The sequence below is a fragment of the Salmo salar genome, chromosome 18 (genome assembly GCF_965601325.2).
Source record: "Salmo salar chromosome 18, fSalSal1, whole genome shotgun sequence".
NCBI classification, from domain to species: Eukaryota; Metazoa; Chordata; class Actinopteri; order Salmoniformes; family Salmonidae; genus Salmo; species Salmo salar.
Window position 1 is genome coordinate 101,653,661 of NC_138308.1, and position 25,584 is coordinate 101,679,244.

Sequence of the window (25,584 nt, forward strand, 5' to 3'; positions counted from 1 at the left end):
TATAATGACCCTCCACCCTATTTCTATAGTTATAATGGCCCTCCACCCTATTTCTATAGTTATAATGGCCCTCCACCCTATTTCTATAGTTATAATGGCCCTCCACCCTATTTCTAGAGTTATAATGACCCTCCACCCTATTTCTATAGTTATAATGGCCCTCCACCCTATTTCTATAGTTATAATGGCCCTCCACCCTATTTCTAGAGTTATAATGACCCTCCACCCTATTTCTATAGTTATAATGGCCCTCCACCCTATTTCTATAGTTATAATGGCCCTCCACCCTATTTCTATAGTTATAATGACCCTCCACCCTATTTCTATAGTTATAATGGCCCTCCACCCTATTTCTATAGTTATAATGACCCTCCACCCTATTTCTACAGTTATAATGACCCTCCACCCTATTTCTAGAGTTATAATGGCCCTCCACCCTATTTCTAGAGTTATAATGGCCCTCCACCCTATTTCTATAGTTATAATGGCCCTCCACCCTATTTCTATAGTTATAATGGCCCTCCACCCTATTTCTATAGTTATAATGGCCCTCCACCCTATTTCTAGAGTTATAATGACCCTCCACCCTATTTCTATAGTTATAATGGCCCTCCACCCTATTTCTATAGTTATAATGGCCCTCCACCCTATTTCTATAGTTATAATGGCCCTCCACCCTATTTCTATAGTTATAATGGCCCTCCACCCTATTTCTATAGTTATAATGGCCCTCCACCCTATTTCTATAGTTATAATGGCCCTACACCCTATTTCTATAGTTATAATGGCCCTCCACCCTATTTCTATAGTTATAATGGCCCTCCACCCTATTTCTAGAGTTATAATGGCCCTCCACCCTATTTCTATAGTTATAATGGCCCTCCACCCTATTTCTAGAGTTATAATGGCCCTCCACCCTATTTCTATAGTTATAATGGCCCTCCACCCTATTTCTATAGTTATAATGACCCTCCACCCTATTTCTATAGTTATAATGGCCCTCCACCCTATTTCTATAGTTATAATGGCCCTCCACCCTATTTCTATAGTTATAATGACCCTCCACCCTATTTCTATAGTTATAATGGCCCTCCACCCTATTTCTATAGTTATAATGGCCCTCCACCCTATTTCTATAGTTATAATGACCCTCCACCCTATTTCTATAGTTATAATGGCCCTCCACCCTATTTCTAGAGTTATAATGGCCCTCCACCCTATTTCTATAGTTATAATGGCCCTCCACCCTATTTCTATAGTTATAATGGCCCTCCACCCTATTTCTAGAGTTATAATGGCCCTCCACCCTATTTCTAGAGTTATAATGGCCCTCCACCCTATTTCTAGAGTTATAATGGCCCTCCACCCTATTTCTATAGTTATAATGGCCCTCCACCCTATTTCTATAGTTATAATGACCCTCCACCCTATTTCTATAGTTATAATGGCCCTCCACCCTATTTCTATAGTTATAATGGCCCTCCACCCTATTTCTATAGTTATAATGGCCCTCCACCCTATTTCTATAGTTATAATGGCCCTCCACCCTATTTCTATAGTTATAATGACCCTCCACCCTATTTCTATAGTTATAATGGCCCTCCACCCTATTTCTATAGTTATAATGGCCCTCCACCCTATTTCTATAGTTATAATGGCCCTCCACCCTATTTCTATAGTTATAATGACCCTCCACCCTATTTCTATAGTTATAATGGCCCTCCACCCTATTTCTATAGTTATAATGACCCTCCACCCTATTTCTATAGTTATAATGGCCCTCCACCCTATTTCTATAGTTATAATGGCCCTCCACCCTATTTCTATAGTTATAATGGCCCTCCACCCTATTTCTATAGTTATAATGGCCCTCCACCCTATTTCTAGAGTTATAATGACCCTCCACCCTATTTCTATAGTTATAATGGCCCTCCACCCTATTTCTATAGTTATAATGGCCCTCCACCCTATTTCTATAGTTATAATGACCCTCCACCCTATTTCTATAGTTATAATGGCCCTCCACCCTATTTCTATAGTTATAATGGCCCTCCACCCTATTTCTATAGTTATAATGGCCCTCCACCCTATTTCTATAGTTATAATGGCCCTCCACCCTATTTCTATAGTTATAATGACCCTCCACCCTATTTCTATAGTTATAATGGCCCTCCACCCTATTTCTATAGTTATAATGGCCCTCCACCCTATTTCTATAGTTATAATGGCCCTCCACCCTATTTCTATAGTTATAATGACCCTCCACCCTATTTCTATAGTTATAATGGCCCTCCACCCTATTTCTATAGTTATAATGACCCTCCACCCTATTTCTATAGTTATAATGGCCCTCCACCCTATTTCTATAGTTATAATGGCCCTCCACCCTATTTCTATAGTTATAATGGCCCTCCACCCTATTTCTATAGTTATAATGGCCCTCCACCCTATTTCTAGAGTTATAATGACCCTCCACCCTATTTCTATAGTTATAATGGCCCTCCACCCTATTTCTATAGTTATAATGACCCTCCACCCTATTTCTATAGTTATAATGGCCCTCCACCCTATTTCTATAGTTATAATGGCCCTCCACCCTATTTCTATAGTTATAATGGCCCTCCACCCTATTTCTATAGTTATAATGACCCTCCACCCTATTTCTATAGTTATAATGGCCCTCCACCCTATTTCTATAGTTATAATGACCCTCCACCCTATTTCTATAGTTATAATGGCCCTCCACCCTATTTCTAGAGTTATAATGGCCCTCCACCCTATTTCTAGAGTTATAATGGCCCTCCACCCTATTTCTATAGTTATAATGGCCCTCCACCCTATTTCTATAGTTATAATGACCCTCCACCCTATTTCTATAGTTATAATGGCCCTCCACCCTATTTCTATAGTTATAATGGCCCTCCACCCTATTTCTATAGTTATAATGGCCCTTCACCCTATTTCTATAGTTACTAGTTACTCTCATTACCAAACACTGGACTGGAGACTGGTTACATAGTAGCTTAGTAGTGTTTACAACTGTCTCTATGTGTGTGTGTGTGTGTGTGTGTGTGTGTGTGTGTGTGTGTGTGTGTGTGTGTGTGTGTGTGTGTGCAACAGAGAAGTGTATGTGTGTGTGTGTGTGTGTGTGTGTGTGTGTGTGTGTGTGTGTGTGTGTGTGTGTGTGTGTGTGTGTGCAACAGAGAAGTGTGTGTGTGGTGTGTGTGTGGGTGTGTGTGTGTAGTGTGTGTGTGTCTTTGTCTGTCTGTGTGTGTGTGTGTGTGTGTGTGTGTGTGTGTGTGTGTGTGTGTGTGTGTGTGTGTGTGTGTGTGTGTGTGTCTTTGTCTGTGTGTGTGTGTAGTGTGTGTCTGTGTGTAGTGTGTGTCTGTCTGTGTGTGTGTGTGTGTGTGTGTGTGTGTGTGTGTGTGTGTGTGTGTGTGTGTGTGTGTGTGTAGTGTGTGTGTGTGTGTGTGTGTGTAGTGTGTGTGTGTGTGTGTGTGTGTGTGTGTGTGTGTGTGTGTGTGTGTGTGTGTGTGTGTGTGTGTGTGTGTGTGTGTGTGTGTAGTGTGTGTGTGTGTGGGGGGGGGGTCAGAGCATTATGGCAGTAATAAAACTAATTGTGATGACATCATCACATTCGATGAAGGTTGAGCGGACTCTGAACAACAGGCTGGAGACTTTAAGACCATCACAAATGGCACCCTATTCCCTATATAGTGCACTACTTTAGACCAGGTCCCCATAGGGCTCAGTGGTACACTATATAGGGACTATTAGCAGGACACGAGTAAACACACTTTCATTCATTTCATAGGGAACATTCTAGTAACATGTAGTAACCTAAACCTATCACAGTTACATTGAACGGGGCGGCAGGTAGTCTAGTGGTTAGAGAGTTGGACTAGTAACCAGCAGGTAGCCTAGTGGTTAGAGGAGGAGGCAGGTAGCCTAGTGGTTAGAGGAGGCAGGTAGCCTAGTGGTTAGAGGAGGCAGGTAGTCTAGTGGTTAGAGGAGGCAGGTAGCCTAGTGGTTAGAGGAGGCAGGTAGTCTAGTGGTTAGAGGAGGCAGGTAGCCTAGTGGTTAGAGGAGGCAGGTAGCCTAGTGGTTAGAGGAGGCAGGTAGCCTAGTGGTTAGAGGAGGCAGGTAGCCTAGTGGTTAGAGGAGGAGGCAGGTAGCCTAGTGGTTAGAGGAGGCAGGTAGCCTAGTGGTTAGAGGAGGCAGGTAGCCTAGTGGTTAGAGGATGAGGCAGGTAGCCTAGTGGTTAGAGGAGGCAGGTAGACTAGTGGTTAGAGGAGGCGGGTAGCCTAGTGGTTAGAGGAGGCAGGTAGCCTAGTGGTTAGAGGAGGCAGGTAGCCTAGTGGTTAGAGCCTAGTGGTTAGAGCGTTGTGCCAGTAACCAGCAGGTAGCCTAGTGGTTAGAGCGTTGGACTAGTAACCAGCAGGTAGCCTAGTGGTTAGAGCGTTGGACTAGTAACCAGCAGGTAGCCTAGTGGTTAGAGCGTTGTGCCAGTAACCAGCAGGTAGCCTAGTGGTTAGAGCGTTGGGCCAGTAACCAGCAGGTAGCCTAGTGGTTAGAGCGTTGTGCCAGTAACCAGCAGGTAGCCTAGTGGTTAGAGCGTTGGGCCAGTAACCAGCAGGTAGCCTAGTGGTTAGAGCGTTGTGCCAGTAACCAGCAGGTAGCCTAGTGGTTAGAGCGTTGGGCCAGTAACCAGCAGGTAGCCTAGTGGTTAGAGGAGGCAGGTAGCCTCGTGGTTAGAAGGTTGGGACAGTAACCGAAAGGTTGCAAGATCGAATCCCCGAGCTGACAAGGTAAAAATCTGTCGTTCTGCCCCTGAACAAGGCAGTTAACCCACTGTTCCTAGGCTGTCATTGAAAATAAGAATTTGTTCTTAACTGACTTGCCTAATTCAATAAAGGTTAAATAAATAAAAACATACTGGGCGAATGGAATATGAATGACAGTAACCTAAACCCATCACTGTTCCCCCTATACACATCTACCTCCATCACTCCAGTATCCCTGTCCCCTATACACATCTACCTCCATCACTCCAGTATCCCTGTCCCCTATACACATCTACCTCCATCACTCCAGTATCCCTGTCCCCTATACACATCTACCTCCATCACTCCAGTATCCCTGTCCCCTATACACATCTACCTCCATCACTCCAGTATCCCTGTCCCCTATACATATCTACCTCCATCACTCCAGTATCCCTGTCCCCTATACACATCTACCTCCATCACTCCAGTATCCCTGTCCCCTTCCCCCTATACACATCTACCTCCATCACTCCAGTATCCCTGTCCCCTTCCCCCTATACATATCTACCTCCATCACTCCAGTATCCCTGTCCCCTTCCCCCTATACATATCTACCTCCATCACTCCAGTATCCCTGTCCCCTATACACATCTACCTCCATCACTCCAGTATCCCTGTCCCCTTCCCCCTATACACATCTACCTCCATCACTCCAGTATCCCTGTCCCCTATACACATCTACCTCCATCACTCCAGTATCCCTGTCCCCTTCCCCCTATACACATCTACCTCCATCACTCCAGTATCCCTGTCCCCTTCCCCCTATACATATCTACCTCCATCACTCCAGTATCCCTGTCCCCTATACATATCTACCTCCATCCCTCCAGTATCCCTGTCCCCTTCCCCCTATACACATCTACCTCCATCACTCCAGTATCCCTGTCCCCTTCCCCCTATACATATCTACCTCCATCACTCCAGTATCCCTGTCCCCTATACACATCTACCTCCATCACTCCAGTATCCCTGTCCCCTATACACATCTACCTCCATCCCTCCAGTATCCCTGTCCCCTATACATATCTACCTCCATCACTCCAGTATCCCTGTCCCCTATACATATCTACCTCCATCACTCCAGTATCCCTGTCCCCTATACACATCTACCTCCATCACTCCAGTATCCCTGTCCCCTATACACATCTACCTCCATCACTCCAGTATCCCTGTCCCCTATACACATCTACCTCCATCACTCCAGTATCCCTGTCCCCTTCCCCCTATACATATCTACCTCCATCACTCCAGTATCCCTGTCCCCTATACACATCTACCTCCATCACTCCAGTATCCCTGTCCCCTTCCCCCTATACATATCTACCTCCATCACTCCAGTATCCCTGTCCCCTTCCCCCTATACATATCTACCTCCATCACTCCAGTATCCCTGTCCCCTATACATATCTACCTCCATCACTCCAGTATCCCTGTCCCCTATACACATCTACCTCCATCACTCCAGTATCCCTGTCCCCTTCCCCCTATACACATCTACCTCCATCACTCCAGTATCCCTGTCCCCTTCCCCCTATACACATCTACCTCCATCACTCCAGTATCCCTGTCCCCTTCCCCCTATACATATCTACCTCCATCACTCCTGGATCCCTGTCTCCTTCCCCCTATACATATCTACCTCCATCACTCCAGTATCCCTGTCTCCTTCCCCCTATACATATCTACCTCCATCACTCCAGTATCCCTGTCCCCTATACACATCTACCTCCATCACTCCAGTATCCCTGTCCCCTTCCCCCTATACATATCTACCTCCATCACTCCAGTATCCCTGTCCCCTTCCCCCTATACACATCTACCTCCATCACTCCAGTATCCCTGTCCCCTTCCCCCTATACATATCTACCTCCATCACTCCAGTATCCCTGTCTCCTGACCCCTATACATATCTACCTCCATCACTCCAGTATCCCTGTCCCCTATACACATCTACCTCCATCACTCCAGTATCCCTGTCCCCTTCCCCCTATACATATCTACCTCCATCACTCCAGTATCCCTGTCCCCTTCCCCCTATACATATCTACCTCCATCACTCCAGTATCCCTGTATATTGTTAATATGGTAATGACCTGTATATCGTTAATATGGTAATGACCTGTATATTGTTAATATGGTAATGACCTGTATATCGTTAATATGGTAATGACCTGTATATTGTTAATATGGTAATGACCTGTATATCGTTAATATGGTAATGACCCTGTATATTGTGTTTTTACTTACTTAATTGTACATTTCTTATTCCTAATTCTTCTTAATTTTTTCATAGTGTTACAATGTTATTGATTATTGATTGTTGGGGTTTGAGTTTGCCAGAAAGGCATTTCACTGTACTCGTTCATGTGGAAACCTGAAACCTGAACAGTCTGGACCGCCGCAGGTCCACGTGATCTCTCAGGCGACGTCACCAGAGACGGGCTTGGTGCCACCGGGGCCAGCGAGACTACCGACAGTCAAGTGACTTTAATCACAATCTAATTCGTTGTCCTAATACTATGTCAATAATAATAATAATAATAATAAAACAATTTCTGTAAATAAAGGCGTCATAACCTGAAGGATGATTGGAATGTTTCTAACTACAGAGTTACTGACCACACACCGTGTCTGTCTGTGAGCTGGCCAGGCCTACCCGTCCGGTCCCGTGTCTGTCTGTGAGCTGGCCAGGACTACCCGTCCGGTCCCGTGTCTGTCTGTGAGCTGGCCAGGACTACCCGTCCGGTCCCGGGTCTGTGAGCTGATCAGGCCTACCCTACCCGTCCGGTCCCGGGTCTGTGAGCTGGCCAGGCCTACCCTACCCGTCCGGTCCCGGGTCTCTGAGCTGATCAGGCCTACCCGTCCGGTCCCCGGGGCCAATTTATGACTCACCTTTACTGGAGAAAAAAAACGGTGTGTCTAGTGTCTCAGCGACGTCCAGTCAGATAATCCTCGTCATGCCCCGTTACCGCACCAGACAGAAATAAGTTCCACGGAGAAAAGCGTTCCAAAGTTGGGTGGCGGCGCTGTGTCCTTTAGACCGAATACAACTCCCCACGACCTGAAAGGAAAAGTTCCCAAACCATTAAAACTGTCGTTAATACTGGGAGATTATGTTTCGATGAGAAAGGATTTAGTCCCGGTAGAGAGAGAAACGGAAAGTTTTAGCGTCGGCAGATCGGTGTGGTCTGATTTCGGATTGGGCTGAATCACGGCAGAGGAAAAGGAAAGCAGAGTTCTGGTCCCGTTAACGTTCTGTCTGTCCGGTGAACCGGAGTTAGTTTGACCTAAGGTCCCGGTCTGACAGTTGGACGGGGAAGTCCTCTCTCCGTTATTTACCGGGCCGGTTGGAACGGAAAAATAAAAATAAAAAATAAAAAATAAAGTGTACGGCCCTCGCCTCAAGCGCTCCTCCTCTCCTCACCTCTCGCACTGCTCAGAGAACCAGCCGGTCGCCATCACCCGCGTGACGTCAGGGGTAGGACCGGACAGCGAGCTCAGTTAAAGGGGCAGTGTATTTGGGTGTGTTAGAGCAGGGATCGAGCAAAAACCTGCACTCCCAGTACAGTAGTAGACCTCACAGTGAAATGCTGAATACAACAGGTGTAGTAGACCTTACAGTGAAATGCTGAATACAACAGGTGTAGTAGACCTCACAGTGAAATGCTGAATACAACAGGTGTAGTAGACCTCACAGTGAAATGCTAAATACAACAGGTGTAGTAGACCTTACAGTGAAATGCTGAATACAACAGGTGTAGTAGACCTCACAGTGATATGCTGAATACAACAGGTGTAGTAGACCTCACAGTGAAATGCTGAATACAACAGGTGTAGTAGACCTCACAGTGAAATGCTGAATACAACAGGTGTAGTAGACCTCACAGTGAAATGCTGAATACAACAGGTGTAGTAGACCTTACAGTGAAATGCTGAATACAACAGGTGTAGTAGCCCTTACAGTGAAATGCTGAATACAACAGGTGTAGTAGACCTCACAGTGAAATGCTGAATACAACAGGTGTAGTAGACCTCACAGTGAAATGCTGAATACAACAGGTGTAGTAGACCTCACAGTGGAATGCTGAATACAACAGGTGTAGTAGACCTTACAGTGAAATGCTGAATACAACAGGTGTAGTAGACCTCACAGTGAAATGCTGAATACAACAGGTGTAGTAGACCTCACAGTGAAATGCTGAATACAACAGGTGTAGTAGACCTCACAGTGAAATGCTGAATACAACGGGTGTAGTAGACCTCACAGTGAAATGCTAAATACAACAGGTGTAGTAGACCTTACTGTGAAATGCTGAATACAACAGGTGTAGTAGACCTCACAGTGAAATGCTGAATACAACAGGTGTAGTAGACCTCACAGTGTAATGCTGAATACAACAGGTGTAGTAGACCTCACAGTGAAATGCTGAATACAACAGGTGTGGTAGACCTTACAGTGAAATGCTGAATACAACAGGTGTAGTAGACCTTACAGTGAAATGCTGAATACAACAGGTGTAGTAGACCTCACAGTGAAATGCTGAATACAACAGGTGTAGACCTCACAGTGAAATGCTGAATACAACAGGTGTAGTAGACCTTACAGTGAAATGCTGAATACAACAGGTGTAGTAGACCTCACAGTGAAATGCTGAATACAACAGGTGTAGTAGACCTTACAGTGAAATGCTGAATACAACAGGTGTAGTAGACCTCACAGTGAAATGCTGAATACAACAGGTGTAGTAGACCTCACAGTGAAATGCTGAATACAACAGGTGTAGTAGACCTCACAGTGAAATGCTGAATACAACAGGTGTAGTAGACCTCACAGTGAAATGCTGAATACAACAGGTGTAGTAGACCTTACAGTGAAATGCTGAATACAACAGGTGTAGTAGACCTCACAGTGAAATGCTGAATACAACAGGTGTAGTAGACCTCACAGTGAAATGCTGAATACAACAGGTGTAGTAGACCTTACAGTGAAATGCTGTATACAACAGGTGTAGTAGACCTCACAGTGAAATGCTGAATACAACAGGTGTAGTAGACCTCACAGTGAAATGCTGAATACAACAGGTGTAGTAGACCTCACAGTGAAATGCTGAATACAACAGGTGTAGTAGACCTCACAGTGAAATGCTGAATACAACAGGTGTAGTAGACCTCACAGTGAAATGCTGAATACAACAGGTGTAGTAGACCTTACAGTGAAATGCTGAATACAACAGGTGTAGACCTCACAGTGAAATGCTGAATACAACAGGTGTAGTAGACCTCACCGTGAAATGCTGAATACAACAGGTGTAGTAGACCTCACAGTGAAATGCTGAATACAACAGGTGTAGTAGACCTTACAGTGAAATGCTGAATACAACAGGTGTAGTAGATCTCACAGTGAAATGCTGAATACAACAGGTGTAGTAGACCTCACAGTGAAATGCTGAATACAACAGGTGTAGTAGACCTCACAGTGAAATGCTGAATACAACAGGTGTAGTAGACCTCACAGTGAAATGCTGAATACAACAGGTGTAGTAGACCTCACAGTGAAATGCTGAATACAACAGGTGTAGTAGACCTCACAGTGAAATGCTGAATACAACAGGTGTAGTAGACCTTACAGTGAAATGCTGAATACAACAGGTGTAGTAGACCTCACAGTGAAATGCTGAATACAACAGGTGTAGTAGACCTCACAGTGAAATGCTGAATACAACAGGTGTAGTAGACCTCACAGTGAAATGCGTTCCAGGTTACTACCTCATGAAGCTGGTTGAGAGAATGCCAAGAGTGTGTAAAGCTGTCATCAAGGCAAAGGGTGGCTACATTCAAGAATCTCAAATATAAAATACATTTGTTTAACACTTTTTTGGTTACTACATGATTCCATATGTGTTATTTCATAGTTTTGATGTCTTCACTATTATTCTACAATGTAGAAAATAGTAAAAAATAAATAAAGAAAAACCGTTGAATGTGTATCCAAACTTTTGACTGGTACTGTAGATTTATTAGTAAATGAAAAACCTGCTGTTTGCTGCCCAATTACACAAGAGTAATTAAAAAGAGCCTTATCCACATAACACCATTTTATCAGGCGATAGCTGAACATAAGTCACAATGAGTTAATTACCTAATAATGAAGAATTAGTTGTAATAAATGAAAAACTGGTAGACTAATAACTGACGTCAAAATGTACTTTTATTTTCATATTTAAGCTATAAGTGAGGTGTTTTTGTTGTGTGTTTTGTTAACATTCAAATGGCACAGTAGGATTTTCCATTAAGAATAGATTGTTTCAGACGGTCGGGAACGGACCAATAAAAACCGTCTAACCAATGACACAGCGCTGACCGGAACGCCTATCGCAGTTCAGCCTCCCACGTCCAGACACCTCCCACTTCCGGATACCCACGCTGGCAGTGAGCCAGACTCGACTCTTGTGAGCAGAAGAAAAACATCCGCCATCTTGTCTGTCAGTCGAAGTTCCCACACTGCAGTGCGGTATTGTTGTTTTGGGTTAAACATGGCGTCGGTGAGCTGTCCGTTACAGAGAACCTTCTCCCGCCCCGCCACCAGCCGGGTAATCTGTCCGGAGCGGTTATGGGTGTTGTCGGTGCAACGTTACGGGAGAGACCGAGGCTTCAGCCTCTATTTCCCCCAGAACATCAGCTCCTCAGACAGCCTCTACGACGCCACTCTGACAGATGGGGACTGCAGGTGGGTCGCAGTGTCTGACTGGGTAGGGTTTAGGGTGGACTGGGTAGTGTTTAGGGTGGACTGGGTAGTGTTTAGGGTGGACAGTGTTTAGGGTAGACTGGGTAGTGTTTAGGGTAGACTGGGTAGTGTTTAGGGTAGACTGGGTAGTGTTTAGGGTAGACTGGGTAGTGTTTAGGGTAGACTGGGTAGTGTTTAGGGTGGACTGGGTAGTGTTTAGGGTGGACAGTGTTTAGGGTAGACTGGGTAGTGTTTAGGGTAGACTGGGTAGTGTTTAGGGTAGACTGGGTAGTGTTTAGGGTAGACTGGGTAGTGTTTAGGGTGGACTGGGTAGTGTTTAGGGTGGACTGGGTAGTGTTTAGGGTGGACTGGGTAGTGTTTAGGGTGGACTGGGTAGTGTTTAGGGTAGACTGGGTAATGTTTAGGGTAGACTGGGGAATGTTTAGGGTGGACTGGGTAATGTTTAGGGTGGACTGGGTAGTGTTTAGGCTGGACTAGGTAGACTGGGTAGTGTTTAGGGTAGACTGGGTAATGTTTAGGGTAGACTGGGTAATGTTTAGGGTAGACTGGGTAGTGTTTAGGGTAGACTGGCTAATGTTTAGGGTAGACTGGGTAGTGTTTAGGGTGGACTGGGTAGTGTTTAGGGTGGACTGGGTAGACTGGGTAGTGTTTAGGGTGGACTGGGTAGTGTTTAGGGTAGACTGGGTAGTGTTTAGGGTAGTATTTAGGGTAGTGTTTAGGGTGGACTGGGTAGTGTTTAGGGTAGTGTTTAGGGTAGACTGGGTAGTGTTTAGTGTAGTGTTTAGGGTGGACTGGGTAGTGTTTAGGGTAGTGTTTAGGGTGGACTGGGTAGTGTTTAGGGTAGTGTTTAGGGTGGACTGGGTAGTGTTTAGGGTGGACTGGGTAGTGTTTAGGGTAGACTGGGTAGTGTTTAGGGTGGACTGGGTAGTGTTTAGGGTGGACTGGGTAGTGTTTAGGGTGGACTGGGTAGTGTTTAGGGTAGACTGGGTAATGTTTAGGGTAGACTGGGGAATGTTTAGGGTGGACTGGGTAATGTTTAGGGTGGACTGGGTAGTGTTTAGGCTGGACTAGGTAGACTGGGTAGTGTTTAGGGTAGACTGGGTAATGTTTAGGGTAGACTGGGTAATGTTTAGGGTAGACTGGGTAGTGTTTAGGGTAGACTGGGTAATGTTTAGGGTAGACTGGGTAGTGTTTAGGGTGGACTGGGTAGTGTTTAGGGTGGACTGGGTAGACTGGGTAGTGTTTAGGGTGGACTGGGTAGTGTTTAGGGTAGACTGGGTAGTGTTTAGGGTAGTATTTAGGGTAGTGTTTAGGGTGGACTGGGTAGTGTTTAGGGTAGTGTTTAGGGTAGACTGGGTAGTGTTTAGTGTAGTGTTTAGGGTGGACTGGGTAGTGTTTAGGGTAGTGTTTAGGGTGGACTGGGTAGTGTTTAGGGTAGTGTTTAGGGTGGACTGGGTAGTGTTTAGGGTGGACTGGGTAGTGTTTAGGGTAGACTGGGTAGTGTTTAGGGTAGACTGGGTAGTGTTTAGGGTAGACTGGGTAGACTGGGTAGTGTTTAGGGTAGACTGGGTAATGTTTACGGTGGACTGGGTAGTGTTTAGGGTGGACTGGGTAGTGTTTAGGGTAGACAGGGTAGTGTTTAGGGTGGACTGGGTAGTGTTTAGGGTGGACTGGGTAGTGTTTAGGGTGGACTGGGTAGTGTTTAGGGTGGACTGGGTAGTGTTTAGGGTGGACTGGGTAATGTTTAGGGTGGACTGGGTAGACTGGGTAGTGTTTAGGGTGGACTGGGTAGTGTTTAGGGTGGACTGGGTAGTGTTTAGGGTGGACTGGGTAGTGTTTAGGGTGGACTGGGTAGTGTTTAGGGTGGACTGGGTAGTGTTTAGGGTAGACTGGGTAGTGTTTAGGGTAGACTGGGTAGTGTTTAGGGTAGACTGGGTAGTGTTTAGGGTGGACTGGGTAGTGTTTAGGGTAGACTGGGTAGTGTTTAGGGTAGACTGGGTAGACTGGGTAGTGTTTAGGGTGGACTGGGTAGTGTTTAGGGTGGACTGGGTATTGTTTAGGGTAGACTGGATAGTGTTTAGGGTAGTATTTAGGGTAGTGTTTAGGGTGGACTGGGTAGTGTTTAGGGTAGTGTTTAGGGTGGACTGGGTAGTGTTTAGGGTAGTGTTTAGGGTGGACTGGGTAGTGTTTAGGGTGGACTGGGTAGTGTTTAGGGTAGTGTTTAGGGTGGACTGGGTAGTGTTTAGGGTGGACTGGGTAGACTGGGTAGTGTTTAGGGTGGACTGGGTAGACTGGGTAGTGTTTAGGGTGGACTGGGTAGTGTTTAGGGTGGACTGGGTAGTGTTTAGGGTGGACTGGGTAGTGTTTAGGGTGGACTGGGTAGTGTTTAGGGTGGACTGGGTAGTGTTTAGGGTGGACTGGGTAGTGTTTAGGGTGGACTGGGTAGTGTTTAGGATGGACTGGGTAGTGTTTAGGGTAGACTGGGTGGACTGGGTAGTGTTTAGGGTAGTGTTTAGGGTAGTGTTTAGGGTGGACTGGGTAGTGTTTAGGGTGGACTGGGTAGTGTTTAGGGTAGACTGGGTAGTGTTTAGGGTAGACTGGGTAGTGTTTAGGGTAGACTGGGTAGTGTTTAGTGAATGAATGTACGCGGGTAGACTACAGGAGATGTTTGAAGGTCTAGGTTACTGTCTGTCTGCCTGATGACTGGACTAGGTTACTGTCTGTCAGACTGGACTAGGTTACTGTCTGTCTGTCTGACTGGACTAGGTTACTGTCTGTCTGTCTGACTGGACTAGGTTACTGTCTGTCTGCCTGTCTGACTGGACTAGGTTACTGTCTGTCTGACTGGACTAGGTTACTGTCTGTCTGACTGTCTGACTGGACTAGGTTACTGTCTGTCTGTCTGACTGGACTAGGTTACTGTCTGTCTGGACTAGGTTACTGTCTGTCTGTCTGCCTGACTGGACTAGGTTACTGTCTGTCTGTCTGTCTGTCTGTCTGACTGGACTAGGTTACTGTGTCTGTCTGTCTGACTGGACTAGGTTACTGTCTGTCTGTCTGGACTAGGTTACTGTCTGTCTGTCTGACTGGACTAGGTTACTGTCTGTCTGTCTGACTGGACTAGGTTACTGTCTGTCTGACTGACTGGACTAGGTTACTCTCTGTCTGTCTGACTGGACTAGGTTACTGTCTGTCTGACTGGACTAGGTTACTGTCTGTCTGACTGGACTAGGTTACTGTCTGTCTGTCTGTCTGACTGGACTAGGTTACTGTCTGTGTGTCTGACTGGACTAGGTTACTGTCTGTCTGGACTAGGTTACTGTCTGTCTGACTGACTGGACTAGGTTACTGTCTGTCTGTCTGTCTGTCTGACTGGACTAGGTTACTGTCTGTCTGTCTGTCTGTCTGTCTGTCTGTCTGACTGGACTAGGTTACTGTCTGTCTGTCTGACTGGACTAGGTTACTGTCTGTCTGACTGGACTAGGTTACTGTCTGTCTGCCTGACTGGACTAGGTTACTGTCTGTCTGTCTGTCTGCCTGACTGGACTAGGTTACTGTCTGTCTGTCTGACTGGACTAGGTTACTGTCTGTCTGTCTGACTGGACTAGGTTACTGTCTGTCTGTCTGCCTGACTGGACTAGTTTACTGTCTGTCTGCCTGTCTGACTGGACTAGGTTACTGTCTGTCTGACTGGACTAGGTTACTGTCTGTCTGTCTGTCTGCCTGACTGGACTAGGTTACTGTCTGTCTGCCTGCCTGACTGGACTAGGTTACTGTCTGTCTGCCTGCCTGACTGGACTAGGTTACTGTCTGTCTGACTGGACTAGGTTACTGTCTGTCTGCCTGTCTGACTGGACTAGGTTACTGTCTGTCTGTCTGTCTGACTGGACTAGGTTACTGTCTGTCTGTCTGTCTGTCTGTCTGGACTAGGTTACTGTCTGTCTGTCTGGACTAGGTTACTGTCTGTCTGTCTGTCTGTCTGTCTGTCTGTCTGTCTGTCTGTCTGTCTGTCTGACTGGACTAGGTTACTGTCTGTCTGTCTGCCTGACTGGACTAGGTTACTGTCTGTCTGTCTGCCTGACTGGACTAGGTTACTGTCTGTCTGTCTGCCTGACTGGACTAGGTTACTGTCTGTCTGCCTGCCTGACTGGACTAGGTTACTGTCTGTCTGCCTGACTGGACTAGGTTACTGTCTGTCTGTCTGTCTGACTGGACTAGGTTACTGGCTGTCTGTCTGTCTGTCGGTCTGTCTGTCTGACTGGACTAGGTTACTGTCTGTCTGCCTGCCTGACTGGACTAGGTTACTGTCTGTCTGCCTGCCTGACTGGACTAGGTTACTGTCTGTCTGTCTGTTTGACTGGACTAGGTTACTGTCTGTCTGTCTGACTGGACTAGGTTACTGTCTGTCTGACTGGACTAGGTTACTGTCTGTCTGTCTGACTGGACTAGGTTACTGTCTGTCTGACTGGACTAGGTTACTGTCTGTCTGTCTGTCTGTCTGTCTGTCTGTCTGTCTGACTGGACTAGGTTACTGTCTGTCTGCCTGCCTGACTGGACTAGGTTACTGTCTGTCTGCCTGACTGGACTAGGTTACTGTCTGTGTGTCTGTTTGACTGGACTAGGTTACTGTCTGTCTGTCTGTCTGTCTGACTGGACTAGGTTACTGTCTGTCTGTCTGACTGGACTAGGTTACTGTCTGTCTGTCTGTCTGTCTGTCTGACTGGACTAGGTTACTGTCTGTCTGTCTGACTGGACTAGGTTACTGTCTGTCTGACTGGACTAGGTTACTGTCTGTCTGTCTGTCTGCCTGACTGGACTAGGTTACTGTCTGTCTGTCTGACTGGACTAGGTTACTGTCTGTCTGCCTGCCTGACTGGACTAGGTTACTGTCTGTCTGTCTGACTGGACTAGGTTACTGTCTGTCTGCCTGACTGGACTAGGTTACTGTCTGTCTGTCTGTCTGTCTGCCTGTCTGACTGGACTAGGTTACTGTCTGTCTGTCTGTCTGACTGGACTAGGTTACTGTCTGTCTGTCTGTCTGACTGGACTAGGTTACTGTCTGTCTGACTGACTGGACTAGGTTACTGTCTGTCTGACTGACTGGACTAGGTTACTGTCTGTCTGCCTGATGACTGGACTAGGTTACTGTCTGTCTGTCTGTCTGTCTGACTGGACTAGGTTACTGTCTGTCTGACTGGACTAGGTTACTGTCTGTCTGCCTGATGACTGGACTAGGTTACTGTCTGTCTGTCTGACTGGACTAGGTTACTGTCTGTCTGACTGGACTAGGTTACTGTCTGTCTGACTGGACTAGGTTACTGTCTGTCTGACTGACTGGACTAGGTTACTGTCTGTCTGCCTGATGACTGGACTAGGTTACTGTCTGTCTGTCTGTCTGTCTGTCTGTCTGTCTGTCTGTCTGACTGGACTAGGTTACTGTCTGTCTGACTGGACTAGGTTACTGTCTGTCTGCCTGATGACTGGACTAGGTTACTGTCTGTCTGTCTGACTGGACTAGGTTACTGTCTGTCTGCCTGACTGGACTAGGTTACTGTCTGTCTGTCTGTCTGCCTGACTGGACTAGGTTACTGTCTGTCTGACTGGCCTAGGTTACTGTCTGTCTGCCTGTCTGTCTGTCTGTCTGTCTGTCTGACTGGACTAGGTTACTGTCTGTCTGTCTGACTGGACTAGGTTACTGTCTGTCTGTCTGTCTGACTGGACTAGGTTACTGTCTGTCTGTCTGTCTGACTGGACTAGGTTACTGTCTGTCTGTCTGTCTGTCTGTCTGTCTGTCTGACTGGACTAGGTTACTGTCTGTCTGTCTGTCTGTCTGTCTGTCTGTCTGTCTGTCTGTCTGTCTGTCTGTCTGTCTGTCTGACTGGACTAGGTTACTGTCTGTCTGTCTGACTGGACTAGGTTACTGTCTGTCTGTCTGTCTGACTGGACTAGGTTACTGTCTGTCTGACTGACTGGACTAGGTTACTGTCTGTCTGACTGACTGGACTAGGTTACTGTCTGTCTGCCTGATGACTGGACTAGGTTACTGTCTGTCTGTCTGTCTGTCTGTCTGTCTGACTGGACTAGGTTACTGTCTGTCTGTCTGACTGGACTAGGTTACTGTCTGTCTGCCTGATGACTGGACTAGGTTACTGTCTGTCTGACTGGACTAGGTTACTGTCTGTCTGACTGGACTAGGTTACTGTCTGTCTGACTGGACTAGGTTACTGTCTGTCTGCCTGACTGGACTAGGTTACTGTCTGTCTGTCTGTCTGCCTGACTGGACTAGGTTACTGTCTGTCTGTCTGTCTGTCTCTGTCTGTCTGTCTGTCTGTCTGTCTGGACTAGGTTACTGTCTGTCTGACTGGACTAGGTTACTGTCTGTCTGCCTGACTGGACTAGGTTACTGTCTGTCTGTCTGTCTGTCTGTCTGCCTGACTGGACTAGGTTACTGTCTGTCTGTCTGTCTCTGTCTGTCTGCCTGGACTAGGTTACTGTCTGTCTGACTGGACTAGTTTACTGTCTGTCTGTCTGTCTGTCTGTCTGACTGGACTAGGTTACTGTCTGTCTGTCTGACTGGACTAGGTTACTGTCTGTCTGTCTGTCTGTCTGTCTGTCTGTCTGTCTGTCTGACTGGACTAGGTTACTGTCTGTCTGACTGGACTAGGTTACTGTCTGTCTGCCTGATGACTGGACTAGGTTACTGTCTGTCTGTCTGACTGGACTAGGTTACTGTCTGTCTGACTGGACTAGGTTACTGTCTGTCTGACTGGACTAGGTTACTGTCTGTCTGACTGACTGGACTAGGTTACTGTCTGTCTGCCTGATGACTGGACTAGGTTACTGTCTGTCTGTCTGTCTGTCTGTCTGACTGGACTAGGTTACTGTCTGTCTGACTGGACTAGGTTACTGTCTGTCTGCCTGATGACTGGACTAGGTTACTGTCTGTCTGTCTGACTGGACTAGGTTACTGTCTGTCTGCCTGACTGGACTAGGTTACTGTCTGTCTGTCTGTCTGTCTGCCTGACTGGACTAGGTTACTGTCTGTCTGACTGGCCTAGGTTACTGTCTGTCTGCCTGTCTGTCTGTCTGTCTGACTGGACTAGGTTACTGTCTGTCTGTCTGACTGGACTAGGTTACTGTCTGTCTGTCTGTCTGTCTGACTGGACTAGGTTACTGTCTGTCTGACTGGACTAGGTTACTGTCTGTCTGTCTGTCTGTCTGTCTGTCTGACTGGACTAGGTTACTGTCTGTCTGTCTGTCTGTCTGTCTGTCTGTCTGTCTGTCTGTCTGACTGGACTAGGTTACTGTCTGTCTGTCTGACTGGACTAGGTTACTGTCTGTCTGTCTGTCTGACTGGACTAGGTTACTGTCTGTCTGACTGACTGGACTAGGTTACTGTCTGTCTGACTGACTGGACTAGGTTACTGTCTGTCTGCCTGATGACTGGACTAGGTTACTGTCTGTCTGTCTGTCTGTCTGTCTGTCTGTCTGTCTGTCTGTCTGACTGGACTAGGTTACTGTCTGTCTGTCTGACTGGACTAGGTTACTGTCTGTCTGGACTAGGTTACTGTCTGTCTGTCTGCCTGACTGGACTAGGTTACTGTCTGTCTGTCTGTCTGTCTGTCTGTCTGTCTGTCTGTCTGTCTGTCTGACTGGACTAGGTTACTGTGTCTGTCTGTCTGACTGGACTAGGTTACTGTCTGTCTGACTGGACTAGGTTACTGTCTGCCTGACTGGACTAGGTTACTGTCTGTCTGTCTGACTGGACTAGGTTACTGTCTGTCTGACTGGACTAGGTTACTGTCTGTCTGTCTGATCTGACTAGGTTACTGTGTGTCTGACTGGACTAGGTTACTGTCTGTCTGGACTAGGTTACTGTCTGTCTGACTGACTGGACTAGGTTACTGTCTGTCTGTCTGTCTGACTGGACTAGGTTACTGTCTGTCTGTCTGGACTAGGTTACTCTCTGTCTGTCTGTCTGTCTGTCTGTCTGTCTGTCTGTCTGTCTGTCTGTCTGTCTGTCTGTCTGTCTGTCGTGTTAATGTTCAGTGTGTGTATTTTTTGGAATGGAGATGTGAATTCCAGAAAGATATATTTTTATCATGTAGCTAGCTAGCTGCAGTTTGTATTGTTGTTACCCCAGCTAGCTAGCTAGCTAGCTGCAGTTTTTATTGTTGTTAGCCCAGCTAGCCAGCTGCAGTTTTTATTGTTGTTAGCCCAGCTAGCTAGCTAGCTGCAGTTTGTATTGTTGTTAGCCCAGCTAGCTAGCTAGCTGCAGTTTGTATTGTTGTTAGCCCAGCTAGCTAGCTAGCTGCAGTTTGTATTGTTGTTAGCCCAGCTAGCTAGCTAGCTGCAGTTTGTATTGTTGTTAGCCCAGCTAGCTAGCTAGCTGCAGTTTGTATTGTTGTTAGCCCAGCTAGCTAGCTAGCTGCAGTTTGTATTGTTGTTAGCCCAGCTAGCTCGCTGCAGTTTTTATTGTTGTTACCCCAGCTAGCTAGCTGCAGTTTGTATTGTTGTTACCCCAGCTAGCTAGCTGCAGTTTGTATTGTTGTTAGCCCAGCTAGCTAGCTGCAGTTTGTATTGTTGTTAGCCCAGCTAGCTAGCTAGCTGCAGTTTGTATTGTTGTTAGCCCAGCTAGCTAGCTAGCTGCAGTTTGTATTGTTGTTAGCCCAGCTAGCTAGCTAGCTGCAGTTTGTATTGTTGTTAGCCCAGCTAGCTAGCTGCAGTTTGTATTGTTGTTAGCCCAGCTAGCTAGCTGCAGTTTGTATTGTTGTTAGCCCAGCTAGCTAGCTTATTAAATCCCCTTCTCCGCCACTGTGTACTGTGTTCCTCCTCACCCTGTCTCTCCAGGCTGCGTGTGACCCTTGACCCCAACCTCAACCGTCTGGTGGAGAGGAACGTGTTCCGGTGTGGCGCTCAGCTACGACATGTTAGCTTTTCACCCGGGGAGTCTGTAGGGGAGGAGGAGGAGGAGGAGGAGGGAGGAGGAGGAGGAGGAGGAGGAGGAGGAGGAAGGAGGAGGACTTACAGGCTGGTGAGTGTGGAGGTGGCTGGTGATGGAGGAGGGGAAGGGGGAATGGAGGGACTGACTCCTGGGGTGGAGCCGGAGAGACTGCCATGGTACGGAGCCCAACCAGACCCAGCCCTAACCCCAGGCCCAGTCCACCTAGAGAGGGCCCAGGCCCCCAGCTTGCTACCCCTCAGGGCCAGGAGAAGCTGCTATCTGCCCCTCTGGAACAACCAGGACTACAGTGGACCAGCCTGGAGGGAGAAACCCAACGCGGAGGACTCAGACCAGGACGTAGAGGGTGCGGAGTAGTTTTAGGATAGAGCAAGAGTGTGTTCTCTCTCTAGGTGTGTGTGTGTGTGTGTGTGTGTGTGTGTGTGTGTGTTGTCTCTCTCTAGGTGTGTGTGTGTGTGTGTGTGTGTGTGTGTGTGTGTGTGTGTGTGTGTGTGTGTTGTCTCTCTCTAGGTGTGTGTGTGTGTGTGTGTGTGTGTGTGTTGTCTCTCTCTAGGTGTGTGTGTGTGTGTGTGTGTGTTGTCTCTCGCTAGGTGTGTGTGTGTGTGTTGTCTCCAGATGTTCGGGCGACAGTGACGCTGGCTGAACTGCAGGAGGACTTCCTGTCCCGTAAGGGCGGTGCCACAGCGAGGAGGGGTGTGGCCAGGGGTGTGCTGGTGGTGCGAGTTCTAAACAAGTCCAGAGTGATGTATTATGGGAAATCCGACAGCAATTGTTTATGCCCTTATAAGGTTAGTACATACGCGCATATATATACATACATACATACATACACACACACACACACAATTACACACACACATACATACATATACAGTACCAGTCAAAGGTTCAGACACACCGACTCATTCAAGGGTTTTTCTTTATTTTCTACATTGTAGAATAATAGTGAAGACATCAAAACTATGAAATAACACGTATGGAATCATGTAGTAACCAAACGAAGTGTCAAACAAATCAAAATATATTTTATATTTGAGATTCTTCAAAGTATCCACTCTTTACCTTGATGACAGCTTTGCATTTTCTCAACCAGCTTCATGAGGTAGTCACCTGGAATGCATTTCAATTAATAGGTGTGCCTTGTTAAAAGTGAATTTGTGAAATGTATTTCCTTAATGCGTTTGAGCCAATCAGTTGTGTTGTGACAAGGTAGGGGTGGTATACAGAAGATAACCCTATTTGGTTAAATACCAAGTCCATATTATGGCAAGAACAGCTCAGATAAGCAAAGAGAAATGACAGTCCATCATTACTTTAAGACATGAAGGTCAGTCAATAAGGAAAATGTCAATAACTTTTCTTCAAGTGCATCAAGCGCTATGATGAAACTGTCTCTCATGAGGACCGCCACAGGAAAGGAAGACCCAGAGTTACCTCTGCTGCAGAGGATAAGTTCATTAGAGTTACCAGCCTCAGAAGCAGCCCAAATAAATGCTTCACAGAGTTCAAGTAACAGACACATCTCAACATCAACTGTTCAGAGGAGACTGTGTGAATCAGGCCTTCATGGTCGAATTGCTGCAAAGAAACCACTACTAAAGGACACCAGTAAGAAGAAGAGACTTGCTTGGGCCAAGAAACGCGAGCAATGGACATTAGACCGGTGGAAATCTGTCCTTTGGTCTGATGAGTCCAAATGTAATATTTTTGGTTCCAACCGCCGTGTCTTTGTGAGACGCAGAGTAGGTGAACGGATGATCTCTGCATGTGTGGATCCCACCGTGAAGCATGGAGGAGGAGGTGTGATTCCCACCGTGAAGCATGGAGGAGGAGGTGTGATGGTGTGGGGGTTCTTTGCTGGTGACACTGTCAGTGATTTATTTAGAATTCAAGGCACACTTAACCAGCATGGCTCCCACAGCATTCTGCAGCGATACACCATCCCATCTGGTTTGGGCTTAGTGGGACTATCATTTGTTTTTCAACAGCACAATGACCCAACACACCTCCAGGCTGTGTAAGGGCTGTTAGACCAGGAAGTAGAGTGATGGAGTGCTGCATCAGATGACCTGGCCTCTACAATCACCCGACCTCAACCTAAATGAGATGGTTTGGGATGAGTTGGACCGCAGAGTGAAGGAAAAGCAGCCAACAAGTCCTGAGAATATGTGGGAACTCCTTCAAGACTGTTGGAAAAGCATTCCAAGTGAAGCTGGTTGAGAGAATGCCAAGTGTGTGCAAAGCTATCATCAAGGTAAAGGGTGGCTACTTTGAAGAATCTTAAATATAAAATATATTCCAGGCTGGGTAAGGGCTGTTAGACCAGGAAGTAGAGTGATGGAGTGCTGCATCAGATGACCTGCAGGACCTGACATCATATTCTCTCTCTCTCGTCTGTCTGCTTTTCCTCCCCTCTTCCTCTCTTTCCTAGGCGCTGTTGGAGGTGTGTGACGTGTCGGGGTGTGTGTGTGTGTGTGTGTTGTGGAACAGTGTGTGTGTGTCGTGGTATGGCAGACTGAGACCAGGTCAGGTCTTGAGAACAAGAGGCTTCAGAGTCAAGGAGAGCTACGACACGAGAGACCACCAAGAGATAGGTAACACTACAGACCACCACCACTACAGACCACCAACACTACAGACCACCAACACTACAGACCACTACAGACCACCAACACTACAGACCACTACAGACCACTACAGACCACTACAGACCACCAACACTACAGACCACTACAGACCACCAACACTACAGACCACTACAGACCACCAACACTACAGACCACTACAGACCACTACAGACCACCACCACTACAGACCACTACAGACCACTACAGACCACTACAGACCACCACCACTACAGACCACCACCACTACAGACCACCACCACTACAGACCACTACAGACCACCACCACTACAGACCACTACAGACCACCACCACTACAGACCACTACAGACCACCAACACTACAGACCACTACAGACCACCACCACTACAGACCACCACCACTACAGACCACTACAGACCACCAACACTACAGACCACTACAGACCACTACAGACCACCACCACTACAGACCACCACCACTACAGACCACCACCACTACAGACCACCAACACTACAGACCACCAACACTACAGACCACTACAGACCACCAACACTACAGACCACCAACACTACAGACCACTACAGACCACCAACACTACAGACCACCAACACTACAGACCACTACAGACCACCAACACTACAGACCACTACAGACCACTACAGACCACCACCACTACAGACCACTACAGACCACCAACACTACAGACCACCAACACTACAGACCACCACCACTACAGACCACTACAGACCACCAACACTACAGACCACCACCACTACAGACCACCAACACTACAGACCACCAACACTACAGACCACCACCACTACAGACCACTACAGACCACCAACACTACAGACCACCACCACTACAGACCACCAACACTACAGACCACTACAGACCACCAACACTACAGACCACTACAGACCACCAACACTACAGACCACCACCACTACAGACCACTACAGACCACCAACACTACAGACCACCAACACTACAGACCACCAACACTACAGACCACCACCACTACAGACCACCACCACTACAGACCACTACAGACCACCAACACTACAGACCACCAACACTACAGACCACCACCACTACAGACCACTACAGACCACCACCACTACAGACCACTACAGACCACCAACACTACAGACCACTACAGACCACCAACACTACAGACCACCAACACTACAGACCACTACAGACCACCAACACTACAGACCACTACAGACCACCAACACTACAGACCACTACAGACCACCAACACTACAGACCACCAACACTACAGACCACTACAGACCACCAACACTACAGACCACTACAGACTACCAACACTACAGACCACCAACACTACAGACCACCAACACTACAGACCACTACAGACCACCAACACTACAGACCACCAACACTACAGACCACCAACACTACAGACCAATACAGACCACCAACACTACAGACCACCAACACTACAGACCACTACAGACCACCAACACTACAGACCACTACAGACCACCAACACCACCAACACTACAGACCACCAACACTACAGACCACTACAGACCACCAACACTACAGACCACCAACACTACAGACCACCAACACTACAGACCACTACAGACCACCAACACTATAGACCACCAACACTACAGACCACCAACACTACAGACCACCAACGCTACAGACCACCAACGCTACAGACCACCAACGCTACAGACCACCACCACTACAGACCACCAACACTACAGACCACCAACACTACAGACCACCAACACTACAGACCACTACAGACCACCAACACTACAGAGCACCAACACTACAGACCACCAACACTACAGACCACTACAGACCACCAACACTACAGACCACCAACACTACAGACCACCAACACTACAGACCACCAACACTACAGACCACTACAGACCACCAACACTACAGACCACCAACACTACAGACCACTACAGACCACCAACACTACAGACCACTACAGACCACCAACACTACAGACCACCACCACTACAGACCACCACCACTACAGACCACCAACTACAGACCACCACCACTACAGACCACCAACACTACAGACCACTACAGACCACCAACACTACAGACCACTACAGACCACCAACACTACAGACCACCAACACTACAGACCACCAACACTACAGACCACTACAGACCACCAACACTACAGACCACCAACACTACAGACCACTACAGACCACCAACACTACAGACCACTACAGACCACCAACACTACAGACCACCAACACTACAGACCACCAACACTACAGACCACTACAGACCACCAACACTACAGACCACCAACACTACAGACCACCAACACTACAGACCACTACAGACCACCAACACTACAGACCACCAACACTACAGACCACTACAGACCACCAACACTACAGACCACTACAGACCACCAACACTATAGAC

The 25,584-nt window shown here is 47.2% G+C and overlaps 2 protein-coding genes across 3 annotated transcripts in view; one reads left to right on the top strand and one right to left on the bottom strand.

The window, feature by feature from the left end:
* Positions 1-8,287, bottom strand: part of kif1ca (kinesin family member 1C, a) — a 70,315-nt gene extending 62,028 nt beyond the window's left edge. Inside the window, exon 1 of the mRNA XM_082964612.1 lies at positions 7,719-8,287. The gene's annotated coding sequence lies outside the window, so the exon portion shown is untranslated. The remainder of the gene's footprint in view (positions 1-7,718) is intronic.
* A 2,809-nt stretch (positions 8,288-11,096) lies between these two features.
* radx (RPA1 related single stranded DNA binding protein, X-linked) overlaps positions 11,097-25,584 on the top strand; it is a 62,699-nt gene continuing 48,211 nt past the window's right edge. The window contains exons 1-4 of one of the 2 annotated variants that reach the window (XM_045701717.2): positions 11,097-11,553; positions 20,422-20,879; positions 21,149-21,321; positions 22,965-23,127. In XM_045701717.2, the coding sequence (XP_045557673.1) occupies positions 11,360-11,553; positions 20,422-20,879; positions 21,149-21,321; positions 22,965-23,127 (988 nt within the window). In that variant the 5' untranslated portion in view covers positions 11,097-11,359. The remainder of the gene's footprint in view (positions 11,554-20,421; positions 20,880-21,148; positions 21,322-22,964; positions 23,128-25,584) is intronic. The other variant, XM_045701715.2, reaches the window with a different exon arrangement.